The sequence below is a fragment of the Lissotriton helveticus genome, chromosome 2_2 (assembly GCF_964261635.1).
Source record: "Lissotriton helveticus chromosome 2_2, aLisHel1.1, whole genome shotgun sequence".
NCBI classification, from domain to species: Eukaryota; Metazoa; Chordata; class Amphibia; order Caudata; family Salamandridae; genus Lissotriton; species Lissotriton helveticus.
Genome location: NC_136060.1, coordinates 467,776,722 through 467,790,374, shown reverse-complemented (window position 1 = coordinate 467,790,374; position 13,653 = coordinate 467,776,722). Strand labels below are relative to the sequence as shown.

The window sequence follows — 13,653 nt, the reverse complement described above, 5'->3', positions numbered from 1 at the left end:
TTCCCAGTCCCAGTAAAGATCCATGTATCGATAGACTGTTTATGCTGTTGCAGCTTTATCTATTGATTTGTTTGAGGGACGCTTGCACTGAAATTCCATGCAGTACATCTTCTGTGTTTGTGGGACGCTTGCACATCTGCTTCCCATCTGTTTTGTGAGTCAGTGAAGTTTGTGTGTCAGCTCACTGCTTTACTGGAAGGAAGCTTGCACTGCGGTTGGAAGTGCTCTGCTACTACCCGACCTGCACTTGCTATATATATATATATATATATATATATATATATATATATATATATATATATATATATATATATATATATATATATATATATATATATATACGTATATATTTATATACGTATATATATACCAATAACTTTTCCTCATCAAGGAAAAACGGATCGCACAGCCAGATTTGGTTTTAACAGCAATCTCCTTTTATTGCTCAAAGTATCACAGGGCAATAGCGCAACTGATCTACGCGTTTCGGTGTCTCTCCACCTTGCTCACGATCGTGAGCAAGGTGGAGAGACACTGAAACGTGTGGAAAAGTTATTGGCATATTGAGCGGCGTGGGTTCAGCCGCAGGATAACGCACATGCACGAGCGCTGCATGAATCCCGAGTGGTGAACCAACGTGGAGGTGATATATATATATATATATATATATATTACGAATGGACCCTTCAGTGCTATAACTTTCCTGTACAGCTGTACATGTTTGTACTGCACATGCTGTACCGTCTTTTATGAGTGGAGCTTGCGTCACCCAGCGCTGTGTACATTGAAGCGTAGCCACAGCTCTCTGAGATGGGCGCCTTTTTAGTTTTAGCATTTGAAGTCATCTTGCCCTTAGGGACAGGGGCTCTTAGGGCCCGGCTGAGTGCAGGGCGGGCAGACATTTGCCATGCGGTGTCTGCGGGGTGCTGGCGGCGAGCCTTCATGACACTGTGTATGTACCCAAGAAGAAGAGTAGGGGAGAGGGGTATGATGTCAGCATCACCACGTGGGCCACATAATTACATGCCACATAATTACACTCTACTCAATACAACATGCATACAATCCCCATAATATCACTCAGTGCCACGTAATAACACACCACATAATTACACTCTACTCAATACAATATAAATACACACCACATGACACTCAAAACCACATAATTACACTCTAAATGCAACATACACTCCACATAATACCACATAATTACACCATCCTCAATACAACACAAAACACTCCCTAATTATAATGCACGCAATGCAACATACATTCCAAATACCACTCACTGCCACATTATTACACGCCACATAATTACACTACTAAATGCAACACACCCCACATATACAACTCAGTGCTACATAATTACATGCCACATAATTACACTATACTCAATACAACATAAATACAAAACACATAATATCACTGTGCCACGTATTAACACGCCACATAATTACTCTTCTCAATGCAATATAAATACAATCCACAGAACACTCAGTACCACATAATTACACACCATGTAATTACACTATACTCAATGCACCATAAATACACTCCACATAATACCACTAAGTACCACATGATTATACACCACATAATTATACTCTACTCAATGCAACATAAATACACTCAATATAATAACACTTAGTGCCACATAAGAACGTCACATAATTACGTTCTATTGAATGCAACAAATACACTCCACATAATACCACTGTAGCTCATAAGTGCGAGCAAAAAAACATTTTTTATGTTAAAATCTGTTTTTAATTAGGTTGTTCAGTTGTATATAATGTAGTCTTGTTTTTTTATAAAAGTAACAAAAATGCTTAACACTTTTCAACATAATTCACATCAGCCACAATGCTCTACAACATAGCCAAAACTTCAGGATAAACACACAAGGTCCCAAAAGCAAGACCTATTGGCTATGCCAATGCTTGTTTCATTGAGTCTTTGACTCCTGGTGCAGTTAGAATGCCCGGTTTTAAGTCCTGCAAGGATTATCATCGCATGATGTCGGTGACGGATATGCACCGGGAGTGTCTTTTCTGCCTGGGGCGCGACCACGACCCCCAGTCGTGCCCCAACTGCCGGGCTATGGCGCCGAAGTCTTTTCAGGAGCGGTCCCGAAAGCTGCTGGAGGCCCAGCAGTCTGCTCCCCGCCGTTCAAGGTCCTGGTCCCGGTCCCATTGGATGTCGGGGGACCGTGCGCGGAGTCATCATCATCGATCCTTGGGATCCAAGTATTTGCACTCTGGGTCAGGTAAGGCGAAGCACGCGAAGTTGAGGAAACGTCATAATTCTCCGACTTCCCCTTGCCGGTCTCGTGGCTGAGGCTGTGTGCGAGGCCTCCCCTGCGACTCCGGCAGAGCCTGAGGTGTCTGGTCCGTCCTACCTGCCCTTTCTGGGTCCGTCGGCAACACCGGCCCAGATACAGGAGTTCCTGTCTGCCATGGCTCGCCACTTTGGGCCGTCTGGTCCCGCTGGTGTGCCGTCGGGCCCCACGGTCCAGAATGTGTGTCCTCGCTTTCCATCGCCGGTGGCTCCGGCGTCACTGCCGGCTTTCATCCTAGCGCCACAGGACCTCCATAGATCCAGGCCTGGATCCCAGTCAACGCCGGTTGACCTTATAACACCTCCACCGACGTGTACCCCACCGGCACCACTTCCGACGGCCCCCACTCCTCGGACGACGTCGCCCCCTGTTTCATGTGGCCGGTGTCGGTCGATGCCGTTCTTGACGTTGCTCGTGGATTTCTATCCCCATGTCCCTGCTCTTTATTTCAGGCCTGTGGAACGGCCTGAGGAGGAAGGGGTGGACATGGAGGGGTCTGAGGACCCTCTCGCAGCTGAATGCGAGGATGACAAGGACTGGGCAGAGGAGTTGGGGGACACCAGTGGTCTGGATACCTCACCACAATGTTCTTTTGGGCACCTGGTCTAAGCTCACCACAGGGGCTCCTCCTGTGGACAGGAACGTGGCCAGACGCCATCGCCCTGCTCTGGGCGACCCCATTTTCCTCTCCCAACACCCCACCCCCGAGAGCTTGGTTATCCAAGCCTCTGCTTCCCGGACCGCCTTCCCTTCCGCACCACCGGATAGGGAATCCAAGAAACTGGATCAGTTTGGAAAGAAGATTTTCTCTTGCACCAGTTCTGCACTGCGGCCCGTGAACACTGCATGCCTCTTGGGCTGATATTCCCACTTTCTGTGGGATAAGGTGGTGCAAGTGCTGCCTCAGTGTCCGGAGGAGGCCCGGCCAGCTCTCTCCCAGGCTGTTGCAGAGGGGAGAGAAGCAGCAAAGTTCATGATTCGTTGTGGGCTATACACCGTCGACTCACTGGGCAGATTGATTACAACAACTGTGGCGGTTTGACGCCACGCCTGGCTGAGAACAACTGGATTTTCAGGGGTTTCCAAAACACACTTGTGGACATGCCCTTTGATGGCCGTCGCCTCTTCGGCGACAAAGCAGACATCGCGTTGGAGCTGTTAAAGGACTCACGGGCTACGGCCAAGTCCTTAGGGCTGTCTGCAGTCCGCCTTCTGCTTTTCGCTCATTTCGTGGCACCGGAAGGGATGCCCCGCAGCGTTTGGAACAGAGCCACAAGCCTGCGCTGCAACAATCTCAGCACGGACACGGGGTTCCGCCGTAGCGGACCAAGGGGCCAGCGGGCGGGTCAGTCCACCTCCATCCCGGCCACTTCTCCCTCCAAACCTTCCTAGTTCGAACTTTCAGGCCCATCAAACGTCAGTCGGCGGCAGGCTTCGCCATCACCTCCCCCCTATTCAGGCTCTGGTTCCGATCTTTCAGCCCTTGTCCCAGGTTTCGGTCAGAGTGACTCTGAGGCTGCTGGGCCTCATGCGCTCCTGTATCCTGCTGATCGATCATGCCAGATGGCATATGCGGGCTCTGCAGTGGGACCTGAAGTTCCATTGGGCGCGGCATCAGGGGAACCTGTCCGATCAAATCCAGATCTCGGAGGGCACTGCATAACAGTTGCAGTGGTGGCTCACAAACCGGCATTGGGTCGACGGCAGATCCCTCTCCCTTCCCCAACCGGAGCTTACAGTGGTGACGGATGCATTTCTCCTAGGATGGGGCGGCCACATGGAAGAGGTGGAAATCAGAGGCCTTTGGTCTCCGGCGGAGTCCACGCTCCATATCAACCTTCTGGAGCTTCGGGTGATCCGGCTTGCACTGAAAGCATTCCTTCCCTCTGTCAAGGGTAGAGTAGTGCAGGTGTTCACAGACAACACCACCGCCATGTGGTACTGCAACAAACAGGGCGGGGTGCGGTCGTGGACCCTATGTCAGGAGGCTCTGCGTCTCTGCATGGCTGGAACATCAGGGCGTTTTCGTGGTGGTTCAATCCCTGGCAGGTTCTCTAGACCTCAGGGCGGACTAACTCAGCCGCTGGTGCAGGATGGAACACGAATGGCGTCTTCACTCGGAGGTGGTGCAAGGTCTCTATCAGCAGTTGGGAGAGCCTTGGTTAGATCTATTCGCCACCGAAGAGAACGTGCAATGTCATCAGTTCTGCGCGTTGGAATTTCCAAGGCAGCACTCGCTCAGCGACGCTTTTCGTCACGAGTGGAGTTGCGGTCTTTTTTTACGCCTTTCCGCCTATACCACTTCTGCCCAGAGTGCTGAAGAAGATCAGGCGCGACCGGGCACAAGGCATCTTTGTGGCTCCGGACTAGACACGAAGAGGATGGTATCCCGAGCTACTCAGTATGAGCGTTGATCCTCCGACCAGACTGCCTCTTCGGGAGGACCTACTGCCGCAGCAGCAGGAGACGATCCTGCACCCGAACCTGTCCAGCCTCCACCTCTTTGCGTGGAGATTGAGCGGCGGCAGTTGATTTCTTTCGACTTGCCTCCTGAAGTTTGTGATGTCATTCTGGCAGCCAGGCGTCCCTCCGCTAAAGTGGTATACGCCTGTAGGTGGAACAAATTTGTGGCATGGTGCACAGCAAAGGCCGTGGATTCCCTTTATGCCCCTCTTTCTGAAGTACTACTGTTCCTTCCTTCTTTCTTTGGCCCAGCAGGGCTCTGCTCTGGGCACTATCATGGGCTATCTTTCAGCTATTTCGGCTCCCTGATCAGCCCTCCCTTTTCACGTCCCCTGTTCTAAATAGATTTCTCAAAGGCATTACACACCTTTTTCCTACTATTCCTTTCATGATGCCTCAGTGGGACTTGAATCTGGTTCTTACATACTTAATGTGCGCTCCCTTTGAGCCCCTTCACAACTGTACTCTTTGTCTCTTGACCTTGAAGACTGCCTTCCTGGTGGCCATCACCTCCGCTAGGCGAGTAAGTGAGCTCCTGGCTCTTTCTCGTAAGCCTCCTTTCCTTTCAGTTCATCCGGATAAGGTTGTGCTCAGGCCCCTCCCTTCTTTTTTGCCAAAACTTGTTACGGCCTTTCACATGGAGCAGACTATTACCTTGCCCACCTTCTTTCCACCTCCCCATCCTTCCAGGGAGGAAGAGAGGCGCCACCGTCTGGGCCCAAAGCGTGCGCTCTCATTTTGTCTCAACCGTACACAACAGTTCCGGGTGGATGACCAACTCTTTGTTGGCCACGTTGGCACCAAGAAAGGTTGCGCGGTACACAAGAGGACTATCTCCCTCTGGGTTATCTTGTGTATCAAAGCCTGTTACTCGTTGGCTAAAAAGGAACCTCCGGTGGGGCTGCGTGCTCATTCCACCAGAGCTACTGCACCCTCTATCACATTAGGACGTGGTGTCCCCCTGCCAGACATCTGTCAGGCAGCTATTTGGGCCTCGTTGCACACTTTTACTAAGCACTACTGTCTGGACAGCCAAGTCCAGAGAGACTGCTTCTTTGGCTGTCCTGTTCTCCGTGACTTTCTGGTGTGATCTTGGTTCGCAGACCCACCACCGGGGTTGGTATTGCTGGGGTATCTAGTCTAAGGTAAGGAATCTACCACTATGTGTTTCTTTCAGATGAACAAGTTACTTACCTTCGGTAACGATATATCTGTAAGAAACATTAGTGGTGATAGATTCCTTACCGCCCAGCCATCCTCCCAGTTCTGTGAACTGATTTTAAGGGTTAAGGTCATCCCTTTCAAGGCCCTAGTTTCAATGCACCAGTGGTCAGTTTCTTGCATGGCTCTGCATTGCTGGCGCGGAAAGTCATGTACAGAACTAACGTCAGCGCGCATAGGCGGCATCTAAGTACCTCCCGCGACGCCATCTCAGCGACCACGACGCCAACGACTGATGCGGAGCCGCATGATGCCACCTACCGATGCGCAGGGGTACTACTGACAAAAACTTTCCGGATCCAGTCTGACGCCTCGGGGTAATTCTAAGGTAAGGAATCTATCGCTACTAATGTTTCTTACAGATATATCTTTACAGAAGGTAAGTAACTTGTTCTTTTATGCCACTATATTTTGTGCACTAAAAGTACCCCGAGATGTTTTGTCTTGGTTTTATTGTTGATATGACGGAATGAGACTATATATTTGGAGACTAAATATCATTTTATGCATGAATTTTGTGAACATTTTTCTCAAGCACTTTTTTTTCTTTTTATAGGTATAACCTGCTTCCCAGGATTATTGAATCTAAATATCTTGATGCAATGGATGCAGAGCATTGAAGTTTCACATGCAAAAAAAAGCTTTATTTCAGAAGTGAAAACTGTAACATTTTCAGAAAAAGGGAAGATTTCTCATCGCTGTGTTCAGTTGTTGCTCTGTTCTGTCAGTATTCTATGAAGGCATTTAATATACTGTGGTATGCTGGAAAAGGATTATCCCATTTTCTGCGTGTACAACACAAAAGAAAATTCTCTGGTGCAAACAGACTATCTGAAGACCACGTTAGTCATCAGACCTATAAACTACAAAAAATACTTACTTGAGCTCCTTTTTGTTGTTATCCCTTAATTTTAAGGAAGAGTTTATTTTCTAAAATGTTTCGCATCTTGGAGGAACCAATTAATATATGAAAATGGCATTTGACTTGTGATTTTAACTATTGTGATATTAATCTAGAGTAGCATTTGTATTTCATTGTACAGTGGCATTTCTGTTAGGGAGAGATGTGCCTATTGGCATCACTAAGTCCTGAGGAAAACTAGACCCTTAAAAACCTGACCCCGTGTTTCTGCAAATGTACCCAGGCTATGCATATGTAGAGTTAATGAGTCGCATTGAAGCATTTCTGGCAGGTTTAAGCTATTAAATAGTAAGTTAAACCTTTTCTTGCATGTTACCTCTAGCTTCTTAAATTTAAAATGCAAATTTGCACATCTTGTAGCAATGTTATTTATTTTTTAAATCAACTGGAATCGCATACCAACTCAGAATATATGATTTACATCTGCGTAACATGGTCTAATCATAGAGAATCCAAATGTGCATACTATTGATATTGTGTGCATAGAGTATCTTTGAGCAGCCTACGATAAAGAACCTAGCTTTATTTGCCTATATATAAACCAAGGTTTGTGGGACAGTTTTTATACAACCAATGTAAATGGGGAGTTAGATATTCTCTTCTATTCATTCAGCTTGCAAATGTTAACACATTGCTATAGACATTAAAATAACCCCACACTCAAAATGTAAATGCGCTACCATCTTCTGTTCAAATTGTATATATGGAAGAGTCACTAGTTTTCTAGACATCTCTTCAGAAAACTAGTTGCCAACTGTAAAAAGCAGCTTACTTTTTGCTAATTCAAACCTTGTTTTTTTTTCTTTCCAGTTAGTGCTGTCTCCCGATAGTATGTTTTAATATTTTTGTAATGGGTTAAAGGAGCCTGTAGGACATAATCTATGAAACTCAATCAGTGAGCTGTAACTATTACAAAAATGCCAGTGTTGGCAACAAGGGCCATTGCAAATTAAAACTTTTGTGTTAATGTAGTGGCTGTTCTGGTAACCTGTTCATAGAAATATGTATTATTTGCATTTAGCTTAGTTCATGGTTCAGTATATTAGTTTCCGATTTCATTTAAAATTCTATAGAGCAGTTAGTGTTCTTTCTTGTACAGCACCTGATATTCTGCATAGTTATGTTAGGAACAGTATTTAAAGAAAATATCAAAACACCATCAACAAACAGATTGAATAATATAATACACACACACCATAGATTCGCAACAGGCAAGGGCAATATGATTTATTTACAAAGTCTAAATACTCAGTATTTAGTTAATTGGATAAGTGTTCCCATATTGTTGTTCACTTATTCAAAATGTTGTATTCTGTTCCTTTTTTAATTTAGAAGGTTAGTTAGAAAACACTCAGGTGTACGGCTCTGAAGTTTTAAAGTGTCTGTACAGAATCAGAATTTTTGAGAGGTTACTTGGCGAATGACCAAAAGGTTGTATGGGAACTGTCATGTTACAGTTACTGATAGATTTTTCGCTATAAAATAGTGCACTATATCCTAACTTTGCTTGGAGAAAGGCAGATAGCAGTAATGAAACACCAGCTTACAGTCTACATTGTTTTAGTCCTATCACCTTTCTTTGACTTTTTAAAAAAGAATAATGTATGTTTATGCAGAGACAAGGGGATTTAAAGATACCAAACAGCATTTGTCAAGGTTGCTATCTTTCTTCTTAAAGCATACAAATTCAAAGTGATTATTCCATGATGGTGCTCTTGGGCACATGGCAGTGGTCATCTACCTCTCTCCAAGTTCAAACCTATGAAACTCCTGAAAGGAGATAAATACTGCTCATTTGAAGATTCCTAGTGGAATTTCAGATTAGAATGTACAGTCTGCATTCAATGAATGAAGCACTAAAATGGAGCTCGAATTGTGCAGCGCAATTCGTCATTATGGACTTGCCTTAAGAAGGTGGGCTTGCATATAGCTGTTTTTGTAGCAACCGAGGTGTTGGCGTACTGCGTCCATTTGAAAGTGGACATAAATGCATGACAATCATATATGTAATATAATGTAATAAAACAGTGCCAAATAAGAATATATTCATCATTATTTGCTTGTTTGTGGTTTACTTAACATAGTAAGAAGAATGGGAAATAGGCGGTATATAATTTAGTAGCAGTTTGTCATTGCAAAAAAGAAGAAAGCCAAAAATGTTACCCAATAGATGCAGGATAATATTTCCTCAACGGTGCCTGAGTAACACAATTATTTATCTTCTGGGATCTTGGGATGATCATGTCACCACAGATGTTACAAACAGGCAGAAACTGAAAGGTTTTACGGTCATTAGGTATAATGGTTGTGAATATCTGTAATGTGTGATGTCGCTTAAAACGTATTTTCTATGAAGCAAGTGTGGAAGTAGGGCCATTCCATTTTAGCAAAATCTTTGCAAATAAATCCCCACTAGTAAATGGCCCTACATACAGATGTCAACAATGTTCCTTCAAATCAAAAAAAACTCACTGGAAATGTCAAACACCATTAGCACAATTTAAAGCTTTGGTATAGAGCAACATATGAAGCTATTATGATCAGTAGTTTTTGATTAGATGCTGAATCCATTATAGATGTTTCACAATTCTGCATGTGTTGTAGCCATTTCTTATGTGATACGTTTTTGAGTGTGTTCTAAATTCCCCAAAATCTTGTGTAGTTTGGGGTGGGGTGGAGAGTTCTACTGTTTGGATGTGCAGATTCACTAATCACTGAGTGATATGTAAATAATTTGAGGAGAGTAGGTGTACTTTAATTCATTATGGCACTGTGTTTACCTGTAAGAGACAATGCCACATTCATATGAAGTGATTCAAGTGTGTAGTGCTTTAGTCAAAAAGAAAAGAATTTGTACCTGCTAAAAGCAATTTTGGAGATTCACTGACCTTAGTGTTGTATATGTGTAAAAGAGTGGGGCCATATCTATGGACTTTCTGCAATCTATCACATGACACTGATACCTTAAATGTATATTAAACACAGTATAACGAGGATAAGACTGTTCTCTACCTTGTACATTCTGCAAAGGCAAAATTCCTAATTTCAATGTATTATCCACAATAGACAAATAGCGCATGGTTTAAATAAAATGAGTGAACAAAAAGGATCTCTTGGAGGACTCGATCAAATAACACTCGTTCCACAATCGTCCCTCACATATATTCACCATTAGCTATCATAAAGTGACCCACCCAAAAGCAACTATACAAATCTGTTTAATAAAACTTATAATAACAATTTATACAATTCTATATAAAATTCATATAGACACATGTCAATAAAAGATATATTGCACATACTATTTTAAAACATTATATCAAGAGAGATATGACCAACAAGACATAAATATATTTGTCATTCAAAATATATTAACCACTATTTATCTTATAATTCATCGTTTCTCAAATTTAACAACTTAAAAAAGGGCGTTGACGCGTTTGTGTGTATACAGTACAAAACCACCTTCAGGACAACATTAATCTTTAAAATATAAAGTAATAAAATACAGTACAAAACCACCTTCTTCAGGAAAGCATTTATCTAAAAAATAAAGATTGTTGTCCTGAAGATTGTTGGTTTTGTACTGTATACTCACCGAAACGTGTCGACGCCCTTTTTTAGTTGTTAAATTTGAGGGACGATGAATTATAAGGAAAACAGTAGTTGATGATGATTAATGGTTGATTCCTTCAAATTAACAAATATTTTGAATGACAAATATATATATATGCGTGTCTTGTTGGTCATATTTCTCTTGATACAATGTTTTAAAAATATGTGTGCACTGTATCTTTTATTGATTATTTTTTATATATAATTGTATAAATTGTTATATGTTTTATTAAACAAATTTGTATAATTGCCTTTGGGTCCCCTTATGATTGTTAATGGTGAGTATTTGTGAGTGACGTTAGTGAAACTGTATTATTTGATCAAGTCCTCCAAGAGATCCTTTTTGTTAATACATTGATATAAGGAACCCTGTTTCTTGGAGTAGTAGGGCAGCTCGCCTGTTTGAGATGGTTAAATAAAATGACTAACATAAAAAACTAGCATAGAAAACTACATTTATAAACTGTTCAAACGCACAAAATTGACTCCGCTAAACAATGTCCCTTTGCACACTCAGTCGCTGACATCTATGTAGGTCATCTACAAAATTAATTTAGAAGCCCTCCCGGACTAAAGACATTTGTGTACTACTATGTTTGCATAGTGGTCATTCGGTCATGGACCATCTACAAAAACCAGAGTCACCTGGTCTTTCTATGCCTTTTCCATGCATATAGTAATGTTCCTTGTGTATAGACCTTATTGAATTGAATACTCTGCTCACTAAAATTCACAGGTTGTCCTTTTAAGCTCTCAAATATCACACATGCCTTGTACATGCCTCTGGCTTATCAAGAAGACACAGTAGATTAATGATGTAGCTTGTGTCAATCCCATTCTAAAACTTTGATGAAGATTGCAACGATGTGAGCAAATCGCTTGAAAGAAGATTTGCGCAAAGTTCTTAACTGCCATATCTACACTGTTGATTGGATATTTCCACCCCATGACTGAATGCATCTGCTTTCTTCTTTGCCATTCTACAACTGGGTCGTTCTACATCTGCAGCTGTAGAAATGAGAATTGTTTCAATTTGCTGTTTGCAACAGTGTGCATTTTATCTCAGTAGTTATTTGCTGTCCAAAAGAATACAGCCACTACCCTCAGACATATTTTCATAAAACACTTATCAGGCACATCAATGTATGCCATTTATAATTAGACTGGTGTTTTTTTTGTTCTCTATCCCTTTCATGTACAGGTCATGAACATACATGTTCAGTTGTTTCACAACTTAAGCAATGTAACATTTTTCTTCATGTTCCAATTATGTAGTTTGGACATATTCCATTGATTAAACTTTGTGTGTTCTGTTAGCAGAAATATACTGGTTAAAATAATTTACCTGTCCATTAAACACTTAAAATATGAAACAAATTTGCAATACATTTCTCTACTGTAGTCTAGATTACTTTTCGGGTTATCTGATCCGTTATTGTAAAGGCTGCAACATTTGGTATTAGTTATTTTCTCTTTCCTAATAGAAATAGGAAATCTTATTAAACCTATCTGTACTTCACAACACTAAACCTCAAATAATACTAAAATCTGGCAATTGAAAGTCCTTTATTCACATCTCCATGCTAAGAATATGAATAATAATAACATACCCACTGCACATCAAGATGAGAACCAACTACATATCTAATGAACTCAAAATTTGAGCTCTCCATAGCTGTGTTTCACTTGGTTTATCTTCCATGTTGTCTTTAGAGCAATGTATAGATTTAAGTTACCATCCCAATATAATGAGCTTTACAAGTATGTAATAAATTATAGTTTATAAAAATGGATGTATATAACTTAAAATACTTTCCCTTGAATGTTTTAATCTTTGGTAAAATATACACTTTCCTTATCAAACTTATTTAACCTATGACTTGTGAAATAAGGCAGTATAGGTCTGTTGATATGCGAAAAATGTAGCCATTAGGGTATTTATAAATCCACCTTCGTTTTATTTTCCTCTGGTGGCTTGTGAAGATGGCATGTGGGCCGAACCCAAAAATAATAAAAATAAAAGTAGTGAAATATTTATTCATAGTTTCCTCTTGAATCGCATATCCTTTTCAAAGCAAGTGATACAAATATGAAGAAAAATATAGCTGAATAATCCAAAGGAAGCTCTTTATTATTTATGGCTATATCTGGTTTACAGTGGTGCAATGGACTACAGCTAGTAAGTAAAATACTGTAGCCTTCTGAGACCTAAACGGTTTGCTTTTGCCTTTATTTTTTGTTAGTTGGAATATTTTATGTTTTATGGGAATGAGAGAGAAGTGTTGCGCGCTATAAATATTATTAGTTCAATGTAGGCACAAAATATATGTTGTCCATGGTAAAAGTATGATTTTGAAAGTAAGCCTATTTAGCTTAGATGTAGTCAATACAACAAATGCAAATTTTCTTTTGATAAAAGAGTTGAGTCTTAAATATTCCTTTATTGTAAAAGGAAATGTGTTGTATGTTTAAAGTAAGACTAAATAAACAGATGTGTGTATACAAGTAATACTTGTCTGCTTTTCCTTTTGAATTTTCCAAAATCACTATTCAAGATGCGTATATTAACTAAAAGGTAAGGAGAACTGAGAACATATAGTTAAGTATTTCACTATCATCTGTCCACCACAGCTCTTTGTGACACTTGGCAAGATGTTTGTGTCTTTTTACATCCCTTAGAATAATATTTCATCTATGCAGACATAGCTACAAGACATTTTATTGCACACTCCTGTACTGCTAAGAGCGATACAGTCCCTCTACCAAAAAACATGGGTTCGAGTAAAACTCTCTAGGGACTACGCATCTATCAAGATCAACACACAGAGGATTAAAACAAGGGTGCGTGCTAGCACCTCTATTATTCAATTTATATGCAGCGGACATGGAGAAGGCTCTGACCGGGGCTGCCTTGGCCACCCCGAAGATCGGTGGAAGGAAAATTCACTTCATGCAATATGCTGTGACTTGGTCCTCTTCGACCACACGAGAATGGGGCTACAAAAGGTGTTGACGGCACTTGCCGCATATAACGACAAAAACAGGCTTGTAGCAAACCCAACCAAGTCAAAAGTAATTATTTTTGGTCATCACC

General features: G+C 41.7%; 1 protein-coding gene across 1 annotated transcript in view; it reads left to right on the top strand.

The window, feature by feature from the left end:
* Positions 1 to 13,068, top strand: part of SLC4A11 (solute carrier family 4 member 11) — a 1,943,806-nt gene extending 1,930,738 nt beyond the window's left edge. The window contains exon 21 of the mRNA XM_078678714.1: positions 6,579 to 13,068. Coding sequence (XP_078534840.1) covers positions 6,579 to 6,642 — 64 coding nt within the window. The 3' untranslated portion in view covers positions 6,643 to 13,068. The remainder of the gene's footprint in view (positions 1 to 6,578) is intronic.
* Positions 13,069 to 13,653: the final 585 nt, after the last annotated feature.